Source organism: Saccopteryx bilineata, chromosome 7, assembly GCF_036850765.1.
Source record: "Saccopteryx bilineata isolate mSacBil1 chromosome 7, mSacBil1_pri_phased_curated, whole genome shotgun sequence".
Taxonomy (NCBI): domain Eukaryota; kingdom Metazoa; phylum Chordata; class Mammalia; order Chiroptera; family Emballonuridae; genus Saccopteryx; species Saccopteryx bilineata.
The window spans coordinates 92662402-92687578 of NC_089496.1; the positions used below are offsets into that span (position 1 = coordinate 92662402).

At 41.6% G+C, this 25177-nt stretch overlaps 1 protein-coding gene across 1 annotated transcript in view; it reads left to right on the forward strand.

Moving 5' to 3' along the window:
- SORCS3 (sortilin related VPS10 domain containing receptor 3) overlaps positions 1-25177 on the forward strand; it is a 620103-nt gene that overhangs the window by 316107 nt on the left and 278819 nt on the right. The window contains exon 4 of the mRNA XM_066239920.1: positions 24569-24727. Coding sequence (XP_066096017.1) covers positions 24569-24727 — 159 coding nt within the window. The remainder of the gene's footprint in view (positions 1-24568; positions 24728-25177) is intronic.

The following is a 25177-nucleotide window of genomic DNA, read 5'->3' on the forward strand; positions in this document are numbered from 1 at the left end:
GTTTTGAAAGCAGCTCAAGCTTGGGAAGTCAGGTTTTAGCTTGAATTGGCAGTTCAAGAGAATGATAGATGAACTGAATTATTTTTCCCTGTAAGAGAGTGAGACACCAACAGAGAAGACATTCTCTTAGGGGGGGGTTCAAAGTACGGAGTATCAAGAGAAGAAGTTAAATATGACTTTTATTTCTTAGAAACCCCTTGCAGCATTTCATAAATATATTCTGTTTTCCTTATGTGTCAACATATAATAAAGAGAATCTTAGAGCAAAAATCTGCTTTGTCTGGTTTCGGATGTTTCTTCATTGTGGTTTTTTGAATAGAGCCAAGCACATGCTCACATTTATATTCCCTTTAAGGAAACCTACTATATGTGTATACATGTTGAGTTGTGAAATCTGTAGGCTTTGAATTTCTGTATGTGTGGAGGAGGAAGGAATGGGGAAAATAATGAATTTATTGGTCAGTTTCTTGGCATATTTCACTGTTCATTTGCAGATCATTAGCTACTTGGCGGCAAACTGAGGGGAGACCAACTTTAAAATGCACGTTGAATATCAATTTGAAGTAAAACAGTAATTAGTCACTGGAAGAATAAGATTCGATTTATACGAGTTCAATTTGTGTGCTGAATTTGTTTAGGCTGTACAAATCCACCTGGACAGGTGTCCATGGCTTGCAGCAAACATCATTCTAAGGTGCAGAGGTAGGAGGCAGGACAATGAGCGAGAAGGTGGAGGTTGAGCAAAAATAAAGCATAGAAGCAAGCAGAGTAGAAAAAGCACGAGTCCTCTGAGGTTTCCTGCTTTAACACCTCTGTTCCCTCCTGTTCCACACCTTTCTGCCTTATTTCCTGTTTAACCATCTATCTCACTCAAGGTCCCTTTCAAAATGTTACCCTCTGAAATGAAGCCATGTGATTACTGTCCAAATGAATAATACACTGCCTCTTGACTTTTTTTTTTTTTAAACAAACAAAAAAGCTAATTTCAGGACAGTATACAATAGTAAATTTTGGGATTAAAAACATCAGGTTTTAGTTCCTGCCATGTTACCAACTAGCAGTCTGACCTTGGGTTATGTTTGAAGATGGTTAATAGTCCTAACTTTTATGGTCCTTGTGAGGGTTAAATGAAGAATTGCTTGTATAAAAGAAAAATCTTACCATACAGCTTGGCACATAGCAAGAGCAAAGGAGATTAGCTATTATGATTGTAATTATGATTTTAAGGCTATTTTTATAGATCTGATTTAGTTACAAAATTGTTTTATAAATTGGTTTTGGAGAAAACTTGCTGGAAATTTCCATCTGAATAGAAGGGGTTATCCAGGTGGTTTGGGGGAAATCACTTGCTCCTCCTGCTCAGATGCGGAAAGTAAAAATAAAAAAAAAAGTGGGGTGGGAGGTTCATGTATCCACCCTAAAATCCAGAATCAGCATCCTCAGAGCATGGAGCATGCATTTTGAATGTTCTACCAAGCTTTTGGAGAGTCTTAATTTCACTAAAGTGTGACCCTCCGAGCTTGTATGCAGATGCTATTCTCTCAGTGGTCTCATAACTAAATAACTAAAAGGGCTTGGTCCTAAGTAGCAACGATTTCAGCAAAGCAGTGTTATAACAGGAGCATCTCAAGTTGACTGTTGTTTTTTATTTATTTATTTATTTTTAAAGATTTTTTTATTTATTCATTATAAAGAGGGGAGAGAGAGAGAGTGAAAGAAGGGGGGAGGAGCAGGAAGCATCAACTCCCATATGTGCCTTGACCAGGCAGCCCAGGGTTTTGAACCGGCAACCTCAGCGTTTCCAGGTTGACGCTTTACCCACTGCGCCACCACAGGTCAGGCCAACTGTTGTTGTTTTTTTTAAGCAAACTTATTTTAAACACACCACACATACTGCATCAGACTCTGTATTTGAATAAGATCTTTGGTGATCCATGAGCATCTTCAAGTTGAAGCTGCGTTGAACCACATCTTTTCTCCACTTTGCCTTAAATTGGGCCTTTCTAGATGTTCAGGATCCCTGGGGCCTGCATTCATCCACGGCACAGGAACAGGTGCTGAGGGCCTTCCGTTGTCCACCTTGTGATGAAGTTGAGAGCTGTGCTTACTCTTTTCTAATCAGGTCCAGGTTTTCCTCCCACGGGCTTACCTCTCTAGCCTAAATGCATGCGCACACGGATACCAAATAATTGTATTTGCTTCCCTTTGATGTCCTTGTCATCTGGGCACCGTGGTTAGAGAGTAGCTGGAGATGTGTTAACATGTGAATTATCAGGGATGGCAACTCTTTCCTATTATGGTGGAAAGAGAATGGCTAATTCCAGCTCGTTTCTGTCCTAGAAACTAAACGTAGACTCTGAAAGCAGCCACTCAGTGCTGCACGGTTGATGCTGATTGCTTTCCAGCCATGTTGTGAATAAGTCCGTGGTGTTTAGAAAGCCTAAAATGTAGGTTCTTTTCTTTTTTAGGAGGAAAGCCACACACCTTCTGGGGGCTTGGTGTGTATTTAGTGAAGTTACATAAGGGGATTTAGGGACCCCACTTCTGACACGGTAGTGGGGAATCAAGGTTATTCACCAAAGGATAGTTAGTTACATATGGTGTCCCGATTCTCTTGTAATTAGTTCTGTCCCCAGCGCCACATCATTCTCTCCACTGCAGCCCCTGGTCGCCCATTGAGTTCCAGGAAGCTGACCCTTGTGATGAGCTGCATCTGCATTTCACACTCCATTTTACTTAGCGTGAGTCCTCTAAGCTCTCCATGCACACGATTGATGGGCCGGGGCCGGGGGGCGGGGGCTTTCAGGCAGTAGCAGTTTTTGCAAGGAACTGGAGAAGAATGGTCCTCTTGTTGCAAAAGCTCTGCTGAGGTGGAGGCCACACATGGTGTACATCAGAATAGTCTTGGTGGTTGTTAAGAGACACATTCAGGGCTCTGCTCCCCAAGTCAAATTCCAATCCAGGATGTCTGAGATAGGACCCGGAAAGACTTAGTATTTAAGAAGGACTTGGGATGATTCTGATTGCTTTTTTTAAAGATGCCACTATTGGGTTATGAATATCATGAATAAATGTGGAATTATAAAAAGATAGCTGAGTCACATGCCTTCACTTGTGTATTAAGACAGTTGTGATGTTGTGATGGATGATCTTGCTCTCTGTTTTTTCCGAGTTAGTTAACTAGTACTTCACTGAGACATATCTGTTCACATCTGCAATGTACCAGATACTGTGCGAACTGCAGTAGATGGCAAAGATAAATCAGACACAGTCACTGTTCTCAGAGATGTCACAGTCTTCTGAGGACACAGAAATACAGGATCAATAAGTGGTGCTAAGCATAGTAGTTGGTATAATAATAACAGGACATCGGACCCCAGAGGATCCAGAGTTGGGAAGATATGCATAGAGTCAGTACCTGTTGTATTTTATTAGGGCTCTATATTGGGTTCTATAGCGATGGCTACAGCAAGGGCAGTCTGAGAATCTTGGGCAACTCTTGGTCCTATGGGGAGGGCAAGGTTGTCCTAAAAATGTCCAGTCTGGTGGAGAAGACAGATGCAAATATTTAACTAACTGATTTTTCTCTGATTAATATGGGATTTGGTCTTTAAGGAAAAAAAAAAAAAAGAAAAGAAAAACTATTAAGAAAACTCATGCTGCCAAGAAGGAATCTCAGAAGGGACTCTGGAGATTTGTGTGATTTCCAGGAAACTTGGTGGCTCTGTGATAAACAGCTTAGGGGAGATGTGGTTCACTCCATCTGTCCATTGTTCATTACCCCAAAATAAATATCATAGGGTATCACCTTTAACACTTAAACATTGCTGGAATTTTTATGGTAGTGAACGGAACGGACTGCCACGGTATTAAAAAAAGTCATATGGGTGAGGTGCTTTCATAGCCCATGCTCCATAAAGCTCCATAAAGCAAGCCCCTGTACACTATGCATTAAAAATGAGAACCTTCTAGCATGGCATTTAGGCAGGAGAGGGCCTTTCCTTTTAATTAAACCTGTTGGCAATGTTAATTTTTAAGGAAGAGAAGAGGAGGCTTGGGGCAATGAGAAAAGCATGTGTTCCTGGGAAGGATCATCCACCTGGAACTGTCACTTTCATCGGCAGAACATGTGGGTTCTTATAGGCGGTGGCCCAGGCTGGAGCTGGGCGTCACAGGAAGAAGGTGGATCTGCACCAGGAGTCACTAACCGGTAGTAGTAGTCTGTGCGCAGACTGTCCTTAGGGTGGACAGTCCTTATGCCCTAAGTGTTTATATCAATTGGACTATTGTTTTCCATGAGGTAGAGGGTTTGTTAGCAGACTAGCCACTTTACAAGCTAGATGAGGATTAGCTTTGTGCTTACTAGTCTCTTTAGCTTAATATCTTCATCTTAGCTTTTAAAGTTTTTAAAATTCAATTTATTGGGGGTGACATTGGTTAATAAGATTATACAGGTTTCAGACATACAATTCTATAATGCATTTGTCTGTATATTACATGGTGTGTTCACCACCCCAAGTCAGGTGTTAATTTTGCTTGGCAAGCAAGAGAGAAGCTGGAGCCAATGAGTGCTGCCCACTGCTCTCTTATTTTTTTTTTTTATTGAGATATAATTTATAAAACATAAAATTAACCACTTTAATAAATTCACAATTGTACAACCACCACCTCTTCCTGGTTCCAAAACATTTTAATCCCTCCCCAAAAGAAACCCCATAACTATTAAGCAGTCACTTCCCATTACACCCCTACCCCCAGCCTCGGGAAACTGCCAATTTACATTCTGTCTATATGGATTCACCAATTTGGCTATTTCATTTACATAGAGTCCTACAACATGTGACCGTTTGGGACTGGCTTTGTTCACTTAGCCTCTTTTAGAGGTTCGTCCATATCGTAGCATGCGGGCATACATACTCCATTCTTTTCTCTGGTTGAATAATGTTCCGTATGTATGTAACAACATTTGTTTAGCTATTTATCTGGTGATAAACAGTGGTCTGCTTCTACACGTTTGTGCCACATTTTTGAAATAGTGTTGCTATGGTCCTGAATGTACATGTATTTGTCTGTTTTTGATTCATTTGAATGTGTACCTAGCAGTGGAATTTGGGTATATTATTTGTATAAAAATAATCCTCGCTTTCACCTTGCCCCTGGGGTTCTCCCCCTTGGAAATATCATACACCTCACCTCAAGGGAGCAGGCTGGGCCCTAGGACTTTCTTGGTTCGATGACCGCAGTGAGAGCAGACGTGAGTAGTGCCCTGGTGAACAGAACCCTTCTGAGCCATCTGGAGGCCCTCGCAGGACTCCCTTCCCTCATCCAGGGGCTCTGCAGGGATGGCAGGGGCTACTCATCCAGGCTGGGTCATGAATGTAGGAACTGTGGGCAGAACACCAGGCTTACGAGCTCCCTCTGAAAGGTACTATATTGTCTCTGTCATCTGACATTGAATATCCCAAGTAGGGCACAGTCACAGATGACCTTCCCACCGCTCCTTCTTGTGCTTTGAGGACTGGACCTGTCCTTTTACAGGAGTGGTTATCCATCTTTACATTTTCACATTTACTTCGCACATCTCAACCGGAGTGGGCCCTCTCCTTCCATACACTGCTTCTCTGAGTTTGGCCCCGTCTCAGTGGAGAATAGCTGTTCTCAGACACCTTGGGGAGCAGAAGGGAAAGGAAGGCCATTGCACCTGCTGAATGCCACGAATGGTCCGGAGACTTCCAGACACGGCTTCTCTCTCTCCTCTATACCCACCATGGTGGTGGGGGAGGGTGTACGTCCTCTTGATTTTACAGTTGAAAAGAATGGAAGGTTTGAAGGCATAGAGCTAAGAGATGAGCTGATACATGGAGATGGGATTTGGATCTCATCGTTGCACCCCCCACGTCCATCCTGGTGTCTGGCACACACAGCCTCAGCGAGCGAAGGCCAGCGATTGACCACACGGCTGAATCAAGCTCTGTTAGATGCCCAGCCTAAACGTGGTGAGAGTTTGTGGCAGGGCTCTCTCTTTGCCACTGCACACAGTGAAATAAATTCCCTGGAGCTTGGTAGGTGTGGTCAGGGAGGAAGATGCCACAGCTGTGGCTGAAGCAATGGGCATGGACTCTGTAAGTTCTTGGATGGAGTTGACTCAGCTCAGAGAACATTCCCACTTATCTCTTGTCCTTCTTCTCCATACAGACTGCTGGGCACAGGGAAGTCCAAAGGCTGGTCCCTCTCAAGGACGTGTTCTGGCCCTTTGCTGGGGGGGGGGGGATTAGTGCTTTTTTGAAAACCCTAACTAGAGACGGGAGGAAAGTGAAGAAAACAAGGGGAAATGTAATTTCCTTTTTAATACAGATGGTCATTTAATATAATATTATAGGGAATGATTAGATCTTAAAAACCTATAAATTACATTTGACAACTCTGGTGCGCTCTGCTCTCCCTCTGGGCGATTACACAGGGCAGCAGTGGGCGGGGCTGAGAGGAGCTCTGGGCTGGCACTTTGTTTATTGGCTCTTAATGAGAAACGATTAATCTAAATCACCAAGGGGTGGATCCTTTTGCAGAGTTTGGGGATCAGAAGTGGCAGCTGTAGCTTTTGACAAATGTGCTGCTCGATCCTTTCTATCTTTACCAACAACAGAAAGTTTGCGAGGGTGTGTGGGTGTTGTTTTCTTCCTTTGAACAGTGAGGGGGAAAAACCCCACACACACACTCAGAGCAGTTACTGGGGCAAAATAGAAAACTGTGACCTTCGGGACCCCTCCACCTCTCTCCCCTTCCTCTCACCTCTCCTGCCTCTTCCCACCCTCCCAGACTGAGGCTGCCGGGTGCCTCATTATGCTGTTACTGGGAGGCCCTTTTCTCTGTTTATTACCATTATTGTGGCTTTTTCTTCCTGCCTGAATGGGGACCGCCTGGCACTGGATGATGGGTCATTACAGAGAGTACCTGCCTGGCAGAATTGCTGCCTCTCCGTCCCCTCCCCTCCGCTTCACGTTGGGAAAGGCAGAAAGCAATACCACATCCAGAACACCCTAGGAACCCGACAGGAAACAATACACACACACGCGGCCTTTTCTTTGGGGATAACAGGGTCAGCTTTACAGCGGAAGGGGTGAAAACCAGTGTGGGAGGCTGGTGGCGAGGACAGGATGAGAGGACACTGTGGACAGACACCTGTGCGAGGAAAGCCTCCCTGGTTCCCCTGTTTCTGTTTGATTTGTTCTCTCTCTGCCTTTGTTTGCACTCAGCCTGCCATTGGCTTGCTGTGTCCTCTTTCTCCTTCACTAGGTCACCAACACAGAGCACAGCAGGAAGAATAAAGCATTCAATTTAGGAGATAACGTTCTGAGTGTGAGCCCCAGTTTTAACACTTAGTCACCAGCTGTGACCTCCAGCATGTTGCCCAGTGCTGGCTCCAGCCGTTCTTTGCCTGTGGAAAGGGGCGTGGTAGGCCAAACAATAGCTTCCCAAAGCTGTCCTAATCCCCAGAATCGTGAATATGTTCAATGACATGGCAAGGGGGCCATGCAAGTTCTAGATGGAATTAAGGTTGCTCATCTGCTGACAGGAAGATAGGAGACCAGGCTGGAGCATCCAGGTGGGCCATGATGATGACCGCAGTCCTTAGGGCCTACAGAAGAGGGAAGGGACAGAGCTAGAGGGATGCGATGTGAGAAGTGCTGGACAGGCTATCGCTGGCTTTGAAGATGGAAAAGGGACCAGGAGCCAAGGAATGCCGGCAGCCTCTAGACCAGGGGTCCCCAAACTTTTTACACAGGGGGCCAGTTCACTGTCCCTCAGATCGTTGGAGGGCCGGACTATAAAAAAGCTATGAACAAATCCCTAAGCACACTGCACATATCTTATTTTAAAGTAAAAAAACAAAACGGGAACAAATACAATATTTAAAATAAAGAACAAATAAATTTAAATCAACAAACTGACCAGTATTTCAATGGGAACTATAGGCCTGCTTTTGGCTAATGAGATGGTCACTGTCCGGTTCCATATTTGTCACTGCTAGCCGTAACAAGTGATATGACGCGCTTCCGGAGCCCTGACGCGTGCGTCCCGCATCCTGCGCTTTGTGGCGCCACCACATACAGCACACAGGATGCATCCTGTGCTCTCTCACTGACCCCTAATGAAAGAGGTGCCCCTTCCGGAAGTGCGGTGGGGGCCAGATAAATGGCCTCAGAGGGCCGCATGTCGCCCGCGGGCCGTAGTTTGGGGACCCCTGCTCTAGAAGTAGGAATAGCAAGAAACGAGATTCTTCTGGAGAGCCTTCGGGAAATAATGCAGCTCTGTGGACACCTTGATTTCAGCCCAGCGAGACCCGTTTGGGGCTCCTGACATCCAGAATTGTAAGACAGTAAAAACATGTTGTATGTTGTTTTGAGATGTTTTGAACTTGTGTTAATTTGTTCTCAGCATCAGAAAGTTAAGGCAATGGGTAATTACACCTGCCCTGCCTTCCCCAAGGATCAAGGACTTGGCAAACTAAAAATGCAATGCACCTCAAAGCCTTTGGCATTCTTTAACTCTGCCTGAAGATGAAGGTGTGCGGAACAGGTGTCTTGAGCTGGGGGATAGAAAGCACAGACCAGTGGTCTTCATAAAATGTAAAGAGTCTGCCCAGCTCTCTGCTTGGTCCATTTCTTTTCATTTTTACTCCTTCTGGGAGCTATGTGCCTCTCTTCTTGGGAGTATGGGGTCAGTGATCCCTTTTTCTTTCCTTGGGACAATTCCTGAGCTGGTGACATGACTGTCAGGTACCATTGCCTGTTGCAGCTTGGCTTTTCTGTGGCCCATTCTGTTGCCTCAGGAAATTGCCATGCTGTGTGTTAATCACATCTAACTTTTCATTGTATGTCATTCCATCCCTGCCTCTCAAAAGTGTCGGCAGTGACTGGAGATGAGGAGTTCAGTTTTAACTCACGTTTACATATTGCCATTCTAACTGGACAAAGTGGTGTTTCCGGAATATAGTGACCTTGCTACCATTGCTTGTGAAGCTCTGGGCTGTATAGTCTCTTCCAGCTAGACCAGGACAAAGGTATTTCCAAGGTTATGTACTCTCTTGATTGATGGCCTCATGATAACCTAAAGCTTGTTTTGCCTCTTGTAACTAAGATAATTCTTCCCAAATATTTAAGGTTAGATTCCTGAAATTTGTCTAGGTTGACACACAATGCAATATACGGATGGTTTATCATGCAGTTGTATACTTGAAACCTATATAATCTTATTAACCTTTGTCACCCCAATATATTTAATTAAAAACAAAGAAAAATTGCCTAGGTTAAAGTCTTCTTGTATGAAAATTTTGAGATAAAATGGGAAAATAGGGTTAACAGGTGAACTTATAAAAAACCCTGTTCCCTTTTCTTAGCGTTCACTAAATTAAATTCTAAAGACAGTACACTAAATAAACACTGTATCAGTGACAATCTGCGATTCGTAAATTAGTCATAATGGGCACTGTGCAATTAATTTCCGTTTACTATCTCTTGTATACTAGAATCTTTTTAGGATCTTTCTCCTACGCAGCTTCGACAAGATGCTCATAAATGAGGTTTGTTGTGCGGTAGATAATACACACATCGGTAAGCATTGTTTCTTTATCTTTTCATATTGTTGAAAAGTTGCTGGCTTTCTGACTAGGATTTAAGGCAATGACTCTTAGCTCTGGGATTCCACTGTGCACCAGTAAGCACTGGTGCTTGAAAGAACAAACACCTTGGATGATCTTGAGTCATCCTTGAAGGATCTTGGTTTGATATTTCTCGAAACCTTTCCCAGTATACCTGCTTATTACCTATGTCCATGACAGCATTGTGCCAAATCCCATGCCTTCCACCAGTCTGACTTGTATCTCAGCACCCTTCGTCCAGCCTTCTGGATACATGTCTTGCTTCACATCTTTCTTTAGTGTTCCTAATGTGGAGGACAAAATAAACAAATCAAAGCCCTCAAATTAAAACACAATAATACATTAAAAATAATTCAATGAAAGTAATAAAAATTATTTCCAACTCAATTCTGTAGACTTCAATTTATTTTATTTTATCTTATTATTTTATTTAGAAATTAAATTTAACAGGGTGACATTGATCAGTAAAAATACATGGGTTCCAGGTAAACATCTCCATGGTGTTGGAACTGTCAATTGCATTGTGTGCCTATCACCCAAAGTCAAATAATTTCCTATCACCATGTATTTCTCATTTACTCTCCCCTGGGTAACAACTTTACTTTTATCTGTGTTCATACGTCTCAGTTTTGTATCCCACTTATATGGGAAATCATATACTTCTTAGCTTTTTCTGATTCACTTATTTCACTAAGCATAATATTCTCAAGGTCTGTCCATGTTGTAAATGGCAATATGTCATCATTTCTTATGGTTGAATAGTATTCTATTATATGCATATACTACATCTTCTTTATCCAATTCTTTATCAAGGGACACTTTGACTGTTTTCATGTCTTGGATACTGTGAATAATAATGCAATGAACATGAGGGTGCATGTGTCTTTACATATCATTGTTGCTGAGTTTTTGGGTTAGATACCCAGTAAAGGGATTGCTAGGCCATATGGTAATTCTATTCCTTTTTTTTTATGACAGAGACAGAGAGAGACAGAGAGGGGCAGACAGACAGGAAGGGAAAGAGATAAGAAGCATCAATTCTTTGTTGCGGCACCTACATTGTTCATTGATTACTTTTTCATATGTGCCTTGATGGGGTGGGGGGATTCCAGCTGAGCCAATGACCCCTTGCTCAAGCCAGCCACCTTGGGCTTCAAGCCAGTGACTTTTGGGCTCAAGCCAGCAACCATGGGGTCATGTCTATGTTCCCACACTCAATCCAGTGACCTTGCACTCTAGCTGGTAAGCCTGCAATCAAGCCTGATGAGCCCACGATCAAGCTGGTGACTTTGGGATTTCAAACCTGGGTCTTCCGTGTCCCAGTCCGAAGCTCTATCTAATGCACCACTGCCTGGTTAAGCTATAATCCTTTTCTTAATATTTTGAGGAACCTTCACCACTGTCTTCCATAATGGTTATACCGTTTACATCCCCACCAGCAGTGAAGGGTGTTCCTTTTCTTCCACAGCCTCTTCAACACTTGTAATTACATGTTTTGTTGATAATAGCCAATTTAACAGGTGTGAGGGGGTATCTCATTGTATAGTTTTGATTTACATTTCTTTAATGGCTAGCAAAGAGGAGCAGCTTTTGTATATCTATTTGTTATTTGTATGTCTTCATGGGAGAAGTGTCTGTTCTGGTTCTCTCCTCATTTTTTAATTGGATTGATTGCTTGTTTGTTGAGCTTTGTGAGTTCTCTAAATATTTTAGAGAGTAACCCTATACCAGAGCTGTTGTTTGTGAATATCAACTCCCATGTGGTTGGCTGCCTTTTTGTTTTTTTTGGTTTCTTTTTCTGTGCAGAAGTTTTTTAGTTGGATATAGTCTCATTCATTTATTTTTGCCTTTATTTCCCTTGTCATTGGGGTCCAATTCATAAAACATTTCTATGGCCAAGGTCCATGAGTTTAGTACCTATGTTTTCTTCTATGTAATTTATTATTTCAGGTCTTATATTTAGGTCTTTGATCCATTTTGAATTAATTTTTGTGCAAGGAAAGGAACTGTAGTCAACTTTCCTCCTTTTGCACGTGACTCTCCAATTTTCCCAGCACCACTTATTGAAGAGACTTTCTTTTCTCTATTGTGTATTTTTGGCTCCTTATCAAAGATTATTGACCCATATATTTCATTTTTCTAAAAAATGTGGCACTTCTTTTTCCTTCTCCGGTAGGATTAGACTTGCTTTCTAAAAAATATTGGAAATAAATATCTTGCTGAAAAATAATATGGCTATCAATTTATTAAATTTACCTCTGTTAGACTTTTATAAAAGAGAACTGGAGGAGGCACAGAGGCTACTGACTTAAGTGACAATTACCATCTGTGGGGCATGTGATGTCTGGGCTACCATGGGGTGATGCTTCAAATAAAGGTTCTGCCAAATGCTCCTACTGAGATGAACCTAGCTCCTTTGGCCAGGCACTGGTAAGCCACTGAATATTTGGACAAGCAAAGCTAGAAACCCTTGAGCAACCTTCACTCATCCATGTAGCAGATGTTTATTGAGCATGTGTTTCATGGAGGCTGGCAAAGGAGACCAGAGGATGTGATGTCCCTGACGTCCTCTGCCTTTAAGGAATTTGACATCTAGGTACAAAGTGAGATGAAGACAAGTGAAAAACACACACACACACACACAAAAGTAGAACTAATATTTATAAATTTTAAAATATCTTAAACATTTCAAAATTATATCATATCAAATTATATTAAATTTGTGTTACCACATTGCTGGTAAAAGGCAGAGATTGTTCTGTTAGAGCATTTCGGAGCCTTCATGGCAGGTAGAGAATTTAAATGGGCCTTAAAGAAAAGTCTGGGCAGGGAGGAGGCTGGACTTTCTAGTCAGGACAGGAGTATTAGCAAAGATAAGAATGTTGGCATAAGCCCCGTGATTTGAAAAAACTTATAGGGAATGCTTGGCAAGAGCATATGGTTGTGTTTGAGACGTCAAGTCTAAGAACAACATGAGAACCCTCACTGAGGAGCCAGGCTTGGTTACTATGCCAGGTTGAGGGGTGGAGTTTCTGGTGGAGGGGAAATGGTACGTTCAGAGCTGGGCTGGGAGAGATCCATCAGGCAGTGTGAAAGGGGCCACATGGTTTGGAGCAGGGCAGGAGCAGAGTGCCAGAGATTTCTACTCCATGGCGATGGTCAGTCAACCACTTTCCGAGTTGGGAGGTGCTCTTGCTGCTGTCTACACTGCGGTCTCCTCACTGCCCTACCTTTATCCCACACCTGCCATAGTTGCAGCACAGTGCTCACATGGACAGATATCTATCTAGCTTCTCAGTTGTTCCAAGGGCAGGCAACAGGTTAGCACCATCTTATTGACAGTCTTGAAAGGGGTAATGGGAAAGTGTTTGGAGACAGAGAAAGAGAGAAAAAAATATTATAAAGGTAAATCTGGCCCACCAGGTGGTGGTGCTGTAAATAGAGCGTCGGACTGAGACACAGAGGACCTGGTTTTGAAACCCTGAGGTGGCTGGCTTGAGCAAGGGTCACTGGCTCTGCTGTAGCCCCTGGTCAAGGCATGTATGAGAAAGCAATCAATGAACAACTAAGGTACCACAATGAAAAATTGATGCTTCTCCTTTCTCTCCCTTACTGTCTGCCCCTATCTGACCCTCTCTCTGTCTCTGTCACCAAAAAAAAAAAAAAAAAAAAAAGAGTAATATTTTCTCCTTGCAGATTTACAGAATATTTAGGAAGAAATAGAAAAATATAAAGGGAAAAAGAACATTTTTTCATGATCTTGCCACACAGTAACAACTTCTCTTAACATGGAGTGAGTTTATTTGGGTATAAAGACAGACATAAAATATAAACAATTTTTAATTAAATGGAGATTATGCTTCCTGTGTTTTTAGCCTGCTTTTTATGCACAGTTTAAACATATAATTATTTTTCATGTGTCATAAAATGATTTGAATTCATACTTAATAGAGGCATAATATTCCATTGAATGGAGTTAGCCTACTGTATTTAATCATTCTATCAACTATTTGGGCTGTTTCCAATTTTTTATTATTATAAATAACACTGAGATGAACATACAGGTGGGTAAACCTTTTATCAAGTCCCTGATGGTTTCTTTGGACAGAATCCTAGAAGAGAAATTACAGGGTCAAAAATATAAATATTTATAAGATTTTGTTCCATAGTGCCACATTGCTTTCCAGAACAGTCATGCCAATTTATACTTGTATCAGTGCCGTCTGCCCACTTCACTCCATTGCCTTTGCACTGACCACCGACCTTCTCCACGTTGCTAAATTCAACGGCCAGTTCTCAGGACTCATCTTACTTCACTGTTGGTGGCATTTGACACATTGGACATTCTCTTCCCAGATACACCTTCTTTCCTTGATTTTTAGGTTAGGAGGATACTACAGTTGTCCTCCTTCTCCCTGGTCCCTCCTCATCTCTTTGAACCTGAACCTGAAACAGTATAGTAGAGCCTAGTTCTTCAGGCTCTTTCCAATCTATGTTTTCTATCCTGGTGATCTCCCGATCCACAGCTTCAAATGCTAACGAAGCACTGATGTCTTCTGAGTTCTTAGCTGCAGGTAAGCCCGCTCTCCGGAAAATGAACTTAGTACATCTATTGTCTGTCTACTTAACATTCCCTTTTGGATATCTATGAGGCATCTGGACTTTTAAAAACCAAATTCCTTATTTTTAAAGCCCCAACCTGCCTCTGCTATGTGATTTCCTGTCTCCTAAATGCTCAATATTCCCAGTTGTTCAGACAAAAAAACTATTAGACAATTTGATGTATTTCCAATTTTTAATTATCTTAAGCAACACTGAGATGAATGTATAGGTATAAAATTCTTAATGGGTCTCCTCAGTTTCTCCAGCACCCTACATCTAACCTGTAAGTGGACCCTTTTGACTTTCACTTTAAAATACACCCAGACATAGACCTATTTTAGTACCTTGGCACTTCATCCGAGCCCAGGCCATCAGCCTCTCCCATCTGGATCTTTGCAGTGGCCTTGAACTGGTCTCTCTGATTCTACACCTGCATCCCCCACCTCCCATAATGCTCTGTTCCACCATAGTGGCAGCCAGAATGGAAGGATCAAAATGCAAGCCATAGCCTTTCAGTGCCTCGCTCAAAGCCTAAGGCTTTCCACATCACTTGGGGTAAAACCTGGATGCTTGTCTCACCTGCTGACTCCATTAAGAATACTCCACCCCTTTCTCTCTGTTCTAGCTCACCGGACTTCTACAACCATTTTTTAAATGTTACCTCCTCAATGAGGCCTTTCCTGAATTCCAGAACTCTTTCCATCTTGTAGAACATAGAGCCTACACCCATTAAACAGCCACTAATAATTTCCCTTTCCCCCAGCCACTGGCACCCACCATTTTACTTTGGGTCCCTATGAATTTGACTCCTCTAATTACCGCATATAAGTAGAAATCATATAGTATTTTGTTTTGTGATTGGCTTATTTTATTTGACACAATGTCCTTACACTCCATCCATGTTGGAGCATGTGCCAGAAGTTCCTTACTCCTAAAGACTGATTAAGTTTCTATTGTATGTATGCACCACTTTTCTTATCCATTCCTCTATCAATGCACACGGGGGTTTCTTCTACCTTTTGGCTATTGTGATAACACTTATAAACACGGGTGTACAGGTATTACTTTGAGGCCCTGCTTTCAGTTCTCTTGGCTATATACTTAGAAAAAAATGCTGCATTATATGTAATTTTATTTTTAATTTTTTGAGGAACTGCCATACTGTTTTCCATAGCAGCTGAATCATTTTGCATTCCCACCAACAAGGTACAAGGTTCTAATTCTCTACATCCTTGCCAACACCTATTATAGTCTGTTTTTACATCCCAGTGGATATGAGGTGATGTCTTATTTGTAATTTTTATTTGTATTTCCCTAATGATTAGTGATATTAAGCATGTTTTATGTGCCTTTTGGCCATTTATATATATATATTTGGAAAAATAGACATTCAACTCCTTTGCCTATTTTTTGTTATGGCTCAGTTATTGTTTTGTGCTATTTAATTTTCTTTTGATTGGCTTTATGATTTTTGCTTTGTTGATGATGCTTAGGTTAAATTCTTTTTTTTTTTTTTCAGAGACAGAGAGAGAGAGTCAGAGAGAGGGATAGATAGGGACAGACAGACAGGAATGGAGAGAGATGAGAAGCATCAATCATTAGTTTTTTGTTGTGACACCTTGATTGCTCTCTCATATGTGCCTTGACTGCGGGCCTTCAGCAGACAGAGTAACCCCTTGCTCGAGCCAGTGACCCTGGGTCCAAGCTGGTGAGCTTTTGCTCAAACCAGATGAGCCCGTGCTCAAGCTGGCAACTCGGAGTCTCGAACCTGGGTCCTCTGCATCCCAGTCCGACGCTCTATCCACTGCGCCACCGCCTGGTCAGGCTGCTTAGGTTAAATTCTGAAGGACAGAAAGGTAGAAGGGTGGGGATTCTAACATTGGGAAAAAGAATGGTATGTATAAATGGTATAGGCAAAAGAAACATGCATATAGCCATAAATGTACATTGATGTCCTATCTGTAAAGTGTATATATAATTTATATATTTTCCCCATAAAATTATGTATATGTATATGTGTATGTATATATGTATATATATGTAACGTATATGTATATGTATTATGACAAGGTTTCTCAACAGCAGCACCATTGACATTTTGTGTTGAATAATTGTTGTGGGAGGCTGTCCTGTGCATTATATGTTCTACCCACTAGATGCCAATAACTCCTCCCTACCCCTAGTTGTGACAATTAAAATATTTCCATTCATTGGTAAATGTCCCCTGGAGGCAACCCCTTCCCTCACCCTGTTGAGTATCATTGTTATTAAAATATTTCCATTCATTGGTAAATGTCCCCTGGAGGCAACCCCTTCCCTCACCCTGTTGAGTATCATTGTTATAAGAGGAGATGTTAGATATATAGATAAATAGATAGATAGGAGGTGAGATGATAGATACTGATATATTGTTATGTTATGATTAAAAGCCTGATCTATAACAGGATCTGTTTGTGTGTTAGGTCAATATTCACCATATCAATTATGTCAGTAGGTTCAGGGGTCAGCCTAAAGACTATCTCTCTTCTTCGTGAGCTTGTATTGATATTATTGTGTTTCTTATTGAGTACAAGCTGTCCTAAGGGTCTCCCATTAAGACTTGATTGTATAATAAATCATAGTATTTCTCTTTCTTTTCTTTTTTTTGTGTGACAGAGACAGAGAGGGACAGACAGACAGGGACAGACAGTCAGGAAGGGAGAGAGATGAGAAGCATCAATTCTTCCTTGCAGCACCTTAACTATTCATTGATTGCTTTCCCATATGTGCTTTGACCAAGGGGTTACAGTAGAGCAAGTGACCCCTTGTTCAAGCCAGCAACCTTGGGCTCAAACTGGTGAGCCTTGCTCAAACCAGGTGAGCCAGCATTCAAGCCTGTGACCTTGAGGTTTCGAATCTGAGTCCTCCGTGTCCCAGTCTGGTACTCTATTTACTGCGCCACTGCCTGGTCAGGCAGTATTTCTCTTTTTTGGTTCAGAGGAAGGCTACTTACTACTTTCCTGAGATTGTTTTCAAAGCATTGGACTAGAATTTGTTTTCTTTGCATTTCTGAGATCTCTGGCAGAGTTAGGAATTGAGAAACCTTTAGTCACACCCATTTTATAAATTGTGCACAGGAGAGAAAGAGAGGACGAGAATTGAATAAAGTCATGTGTTCACCAATGATAGTGTATGACTCACAGCCACAGGGAAGAGTACATTCTGAAAAGATTTCTGGGGAGAATTTTGACATTTCCAATACCAATTTTCACTGGTTTAGACACAAATAAACTTACAGGCTTTTGAAGTTGTAAGTTGACTTAGCACATTCCCCTGTCTGAGTCTTGTCTTTTGCAATTTGCAATACACCATTAAAATTAGGGCCACTGTTATTCAACTGTCCCAGGAATTTCCTGCAAAAAGCATTGCAGGTAACAAAGAAAGAAAGAAAGAAAGAAAGAAAGAAAGAAAGAAAGAAAGAAAGAAAGAAAGAAAGAAAGAAAGAGGGAGAGAGAGAGAGAGAGAAAGAAAGAAAGGAAAGAAAGAAAAGAAAGAAAGAAAGAAAGAAAGAAAGAAAGAAAGAAAGAGAGAAAGAAAGAGAGAAAGAGAGAAAGAAAGGAAAGAAAGGAAGAAAAACGTCATTGCACCACCTTTATATTGGTAAACTCTAAAAGTCATCCATCTCGGATGTGAGGTACAGACAGTTCATGTATCATGAATGCCAAACACAGAGACTGAGTGTCTGAGGTCCTCACTCCTGAGGCTGTGGTATGTTTGGTTGCTTCATGGGTTGGAGCCTCCCACAGAAGAGATGAGAGTTGTCATTCAAAGTGGCAATTGTATTTAGCAAATTGACTCAATTACCTACTGATTGGTGTTCATTTTGGCAGTGTTGATGTTTGTTAACAGAATATTTTTTAAATTATTATCAGGGGGTGTAAAATGTATGCCAAATAAATATAAAATGTAGGTTTTTTTCCTCTACCCTTTAATTTTTTTAAGTATGGTAAAAAAAAAAAAATCACATAATGGGACATCTACCCTCTTATCAAGCAAGCTCCTCCAATTGTTCCCCACAGTACTGTTAATGATAAGAAGAATATTGTACAGCAGATCACTGGTACTTCATCATCTTACATGACTGAAGCTTTATACAGTTAAATAATAAAAATCAAAATGAATACATTTTAACAATACAGTTAGCTTTATTAAACGATTCATGAACCAGCAGCTTCCTATCTAGCAAGTAGAGAGGTTTTCAAAGGCAGAGAGTTGTAAGGCGAAGGGGTGAACGAAGGAAATGATGTGCACCAAATGCATTTTTCCAGGCCGGGTCACCCTCTTAAGGGGAATAGGTGGGGTCTGTCAGGACTTCCTCCTACTGCTGACCAGGAAAGTCCAGGTTGGTTGGTGAAAGGTTACATTTCTGGGGAAGGTAGAAGCTGTCATTAGGGTAGTTATTATCTTGGTTTGTTGACATTGGGCCTTACCACAGGTGACTTCATTTTGGATCTGTCATCCCTATTTTATCATACCCATTGAACAGTTACTCCTCATTTTCCTCATCCCCCACCCTTTTTTATTCCCAAGCTCAGAAATGATGGGAGCAAAGTGGGAGGCAAATAATCCCCAAATCACTTCTGTTTGTCTCCAACTGGCTGGACATTGCTTCTGACTATAGTTGTGCTCTTATCCTGGGTGATTTGAGGATAAAGGTTCATGTTTATTTAGAAGCTATGGGTCTGTGCTAAGCTCTTTTAATCATTGTCTTATTTAATTATCTCAATAGCCTTGTGAATTAGATATGAATGTTATCTGTTTTTTTAATAGATAAGATAACAGATTGGGAACATTGAATAATGTCCTCACATTTACACATAAAATAGCAGACTGAGGATTTGAACTCACAGTCCATAGCACTAATAACTGCTAAACCAAATTTGGAATACTCCTCTCCCGGCATATGCAGACACCCACTGCAGGTCTTATGTCTCCAGTGGGACCTCTTTCCTGTTCATATTGTTGGAATCTCATGAATGCGGCACTCACAGGCATCCCCTCAGGCTCTATGTCTCTATATCTGGGATTAAAAATTGAGGGGCAAAGGTTGTAAATGTTTATGTTTTTGTTTTTGTAGAAACAAGTGATTATAACGTTAACAGGAGTCACACTACTTCACAAATTCAGTCCACTGACATTTCATCTGGACACATTTTTTAATTTCCATTTGAAATATTTTAGAGGAAAGGTGGTCACTTCCCATTCTAGAACAGTCCTCACCACTCCTCATCTGGCTTCATGTGCTTCACTCACTGTTTATCTGCTCTGCCCTCTTAGGTATTCGTGTTTGATGATAGAATTGTGGCCTGACCAGGTGGTGGCACAGTGGATAGAGTGTCGGACTGGGATGCGGAGGACCCAGGTTCAAAACCTGAGGTTGTTGGCTTGAGCATGGTCCAGCTGCAGTGTGGGCTCACCAGCTTGAGTGTGGGGTTGCTAGCTTAAGCATAGGATCATAGACATGATCCCATGATCCCATGATCACTGGCTTGGGCCCAAAGGTCGCTGGCTTGAAGCCTAAGGTCACTGGCTTGAGCAAGGGGTCACTTGTTCTGTTGTAGCCTCACCCCCCCCTCAAGGCACATATGAGAAAGCAATCAATGAACAACTAAGGTGTCGCTTTAAAGAACTGATGCTTCTCTTTTCCTTCCTGTCTGTCCCTAGCTGTCCCTCTCTCTGTCTCCCTCTCTGTCTCTGTCACAAAAAAAAGAAGAAAAAACAAAAAAAAAAGATAGAAATGTGGGTGGACAGGGGATGGTTTTCTTTATGTCAGTAGTATATTAATATACATTACACATATTTTATCTGGCAACAACTTCTGATGAGACATTTGCTCTCTTATTTATTTTAATATTGTGGTCTCCTCCTCTTCCTTCTCTTTTTTTTTTTTTGACATTAACATTACTTTTTTGTGTGTGGGTTTTTTTTTGTTGTTCTTATTTCTTTAATTTATTTTTTATATCCTCTTGGCCATGGGTAGGTATGTGTCAGAGAAAGAAATGGACTTTTTTTTTTTTGGTATTTTTCTGAAGCTGGAAACGGGGAGAGACAGTCAGACAGACTCCCGCATGCGCCCGATCGGGATCCACCTGGCACGCCCACCAGGGGCGATGCTCTGTCCACCAGGGGGCGATGCTCTGCCCACCAGGGGGCGATGCTCTGCCCCTCCGGGGGGTCACTCTGCCGCAACCAGAACCACTCTAGCACCTGGGGCAGAGGCCAAGGAGCCATCCCCAGCGCCCGGGCCATCTTTGCTCCAATGGAGCCTTGGCTGCAGGAGGGGAAGGGAGAGACAGAGAGGAAAGAGAGGGGGATGGAGAAGCAAATGGGCGCTTCTCCTATGTGCCCTGCTGGGAATCGAACCCAGGTCCCCTGCACGCCAGGCCGACGCTCTACCGCTGAGCCACCGGCCAGGGCCAGAAATGGACTTTTATGTACCTGCTTTTTTTTCCTTTTGGAGATACTAACTAAAGTGATGATGACCTGCTTCTCCGACTTCTACTATCCCTTAGTAAAGATCTGATTTCAAGGTCTGGTAGAGTGCTGGTGTATGTGGGGGAAGGTAATTATATCTGAGTTGATCAGACAAGGTCAAAGTCCAATTGCTTTTCTCCTCTGAGCCTCATTTTCCTTCTCTGGAAATGCAGGTAATGATAGTTCACGTGATGCACGCACAGTTTTGATAGAATACCCAGTAAAGTGCCCACCACTTTAGAAATCAGCACATGTAGGCTGCTGTTCCCCTTGCTTTTATTCTTCTTGGAAATGAGGATTGAATATAGACACTGCCAGTGATATCAGAGCATATAAAAGGATTCTGATGAGAATGTCAGGGAAAAATTGCAATAAAAACATGCTCATGCCAGCCAAAGCTCCCGAAAACCAGCACACCATGTCAATGTGCCTTATATATAAATTCACTTCTGTGCTCACTTGCACATACATGCCACATCGGTGTCTGTGTAAGCATGTGTGCATGCATGGCTGAGGCATTTGTGTGCGGACCACTGTGCTTATGTATGCAAGTGTGTGTGTGTATGTGTGTGTGTGTGTGTGTGTGTGTGTATAGAAAGAAACAAGGCCGGAGGAAAAGGAGACATTATAGTAGCTACTTGACAATAACCCTTATTCATTATATTGTAAGTCATAGCATATAAAATAAACTTGTTTATAACGTTGGTCTTATCTCTTAATTAAAATCATGGGCATGCATCTTCTTTATACCTGCATGAAATAAGGAGTTTAATTTCTCTGCACCCAGGGAAAAATTATTCCATTGCCTGTTATGCAGCCCCTCGGTGCATGGTGTGAAGCAAGAGAAGGTGACCATGGACAGCACATTCTCACCCGGCACATCTGTCCTCTCCAACTCTGCACGGAGCGTGAATGCATCCTCTGAGGATTCCTCGAGAGTGGCCGGGGTGCCTTTCCCAGTTATTCCCACCCCATCACAGTGCTAGGGGAGGGGAGAGTTATTCTATCTCTGAATAACCTGTCTGAGAGCGCTTCTCCTGGATCAGCGATTTTACCGCTGTGCCGTGGCACATGGGGGGTGCTGCGAGGATTTTTCAAACATGTAGTACCTGACTATTTAGTCAGGAGTGTTTACCTCTTTTTCCTTAAATTGTCAAATAAAAAAATGACAACAGCCAGCACAACAATAGCCATCTGGTAGGAATGAATCAAAATTTTACCTATTTTCGCCTGACCTGTGGTGGTTCAGTGGATAAAGCATCGACCTGGAAATGCTGAGGTTGCCGGTTCGAAACCCTGGGCTTGCCTGGTCAAGGCACATATGGGAGTTGATGCTTCCAGCTCCTCCCCCCCTTTTCTCTCTCTGTCTCTCCTCTCTCTCTCTCCCTCTGTCTCTCCCTCTCCTCTCTAAAATGAATAATAATAATAATAATAAATTTTTGGAAAAAAAAATTTACCTATTTTCTTTTGTCAGATTGGCAAAAAATAGAATATATCTCTCAGTGTGCCACGAGATGAAAAAGGTTGAAGATCACTGTCCTGGATTATTTAGACATGAATGAAAAACATTGTGCATTCATTTCCTTAAAATTTGCTGATAACTAGTAATATTTCAATAAAACCAAAGCAAATATTTGAGAAATAGAAAGTAAGCTGGTTTTGGAAGCTGTGAAAGGAATAGAAGAAATATAGTACTATGGATCTTAGCAGTTAAAGGGATTGAGTTTGTTTTAAAGATTAGTTTATTATACTAATATATTCTATGCTAACATTTTAACAATCCTTCTATTTAATAGTTTTATTTTAAAAGGTATAAAAATATTTATTTTTTGGCTTTATCTTGTACTTTGGGTCCCATGATTCAGACCATGCATAGAAGTCATCTGAACATCTGGTGGCAGTTTAGTTAGAGACAAGAAAAACTGCGAGAGAAAATAAGCTCATTTGCTTATTCAGTCCCTCAGTAAACGTTGGGAACTTAAAGGTGTTCGGGTTGAGCTGGATGCAGCCAGAGCCATAAGCAGGAGACAGATTATGCCAGGCAGTTTTAGGGATTTGAGAATATGGGAGGATAAGTGACAAGCCATTGAGTGTTTTTGAGTAGCAGAATGTCAGAATCAGATTTGTGTTACGTGCAGGCAGATTGTTCTGACCACAGTGTGCAGAGTGAAGCGGAGGGGACAAAGCAGAAAGAGGAAGATTGGCTGGTGATGGTTTGCAGCCATCCAGGACAGAGATGATCATATTTTGGGCAACGGCAATCACAATGGGCAGGGAGAGAATGGATCTGATTTCAGAGTATTTAGTTGGTGAAATACACGGGGCGGAGAGATAAATTATAGACGTGAGTGGAAAAGCCGAGTTTAGGATAAATCTCAGTCTTTTGGCTTCATGGGAATTGGTGGTAGAAACACTCACTAAGCCAGGAAGAAAACACTGGGGGAATAATAGGGCTGGAATGAGGTACATGGTAGGGCATGGTGAGTTTGGGGTGTTTGGGGAACGTCCAGATAGAAAAATCCACCAGGAAGCTAAATTTTCATGTCAAAACTAAGAGAAGAAGACTTCTGTTTGAGCTTTAATTTATGGGTTGTCTCCAGAAAGATGGTGATTGAAGGGAAAAAAATGAGAGTGGAAGAAGTCACTGCAAAACAGTCTGTTAAGCAAAAAGAAAAGAGGGTCAAAGCTGAGGTTGAGGAATGGTCATTTTTATAAGGATAATAGAAAGTTGAATATTCAAAAGAGATGAACAGAAACACCAGACAAACATGATGTCAAGGAATTACGATGAAGAGAATGTCTCAAGAAGAATGGAATTGCCAGTGGTTTCAAAGATTCACAGGAGTTTAACCTAACTAAAAGGAAAGGTCTGAATGCCTACGTGACTATTGGATTTAAATACTGGAATGGCAATGACACCTTTAGTGGGACCAATGTCATTGAGTTATTATAAATGGAAGTCAAATTATACCTATTGGAGGGGACTTTTTAGTAATTATCAAAAGGTAAATAGTAATCATAGCTATCACTTGTCAAGAGTATTCATTATACCAAGTGCTCAAAGCCAGCTTGGGTATTGTCAGACTCAATTATTGCCATGTAAACCAACACCTTTGGAGGTTAAGTCACATTCCAGGGGGACACAGTATGAACAGAGAAATGTGAAGATTTGAGCATGTTTTCTCTGATGTCAAAGTCTTGCCACTACAACCTTCTGTCCATTTGGCTTGGGAATGACAAACTTTCTTGAGCAGCAAGGTTTGCTTCAAAGTCCTTTGGGGATCTATGCTTTGAAAAATATTGAGAACAAAGGGATCGTGAAGCTCTTAAATCAATTGAATCACTAAAACAATTCAGAAAGAACAAAACAAATGAGATTAGAAGGGGATCCTTCTCATGAGTAAAAAAGCAATAAAAGCAATAGTTTGATGTAGAGTGACATGGAGAATTGAGCAGGAAAGAGGGGGAGAGAGAGGTGTGATGACCCAACGTTAGGGGCCAGAGGACCCGAAGAATGTGTTTCCAGTACTTAAAGCGAGTCCAGTTCATCAAAAAATGAAGCCTCATTTGTATGCACACCTAATCTTGCACAATTTTTCAGCTCAATTCAGCGATGAAGGTCTAAATCATGGGGAAAAAGTACCAATATTTTATATAGATCCCAGATGCCCCTTTCTGTGTAGTGATATACAAGTACAGATGACTTTATACTTATGCTTTAATTTCTTGTATTTATTCTCTCCTACTAAATCTATATTCTATATTTTTTCCTCTCTCTCTTTTTTTTTTCTTCAGATTATGCTTCTTAGTGATCCTGAAATGGAGAGCAGCATCTTGATCAGCTCAGATGAAGGGGCGACCTATCAGAAATACCGGCTCACCTTCTATATCCAGAGTCTGCTCTTCCATCCCAAGCAGGAAGACTGGGTGCTGGCCTACAGTTTGGATCAAAAGGTGAACAAATACCATTTTCATCCATTCACATCTTGTCACCCAGGTGCCACTCGGTGAAAAGCACTTGTTTATTCCATCCAAATTTCGGAGGGGATTCAGTAGCATTTCATTATCCCAAGTACGTTGATTTTGTCTTTAGCAACTAATCTTCCTACTTGCTCTTTCTTTAGTATCCAAATATGCAGGCAGGTGTCTTTTATTTATTGGCAATGCTCTTTATTATCTCACAGGTTCAAGATGGTTTTCTCCATAACTTTACTCATTTGACCTTTAAGACAGCTCCATGAAATAGATAAGAAATGTGAATCATAATACTTTTTTAGTGACTATAGTAAACAGAGATGTTCAAACGCACCCAGCCAGCAGCTGGAGGGACCACAGTTTGAATGTACATTGGCATTTTGCAAGTCTAGGGTGTATTCTATCACATCGTGGTACCTCTATTTGATA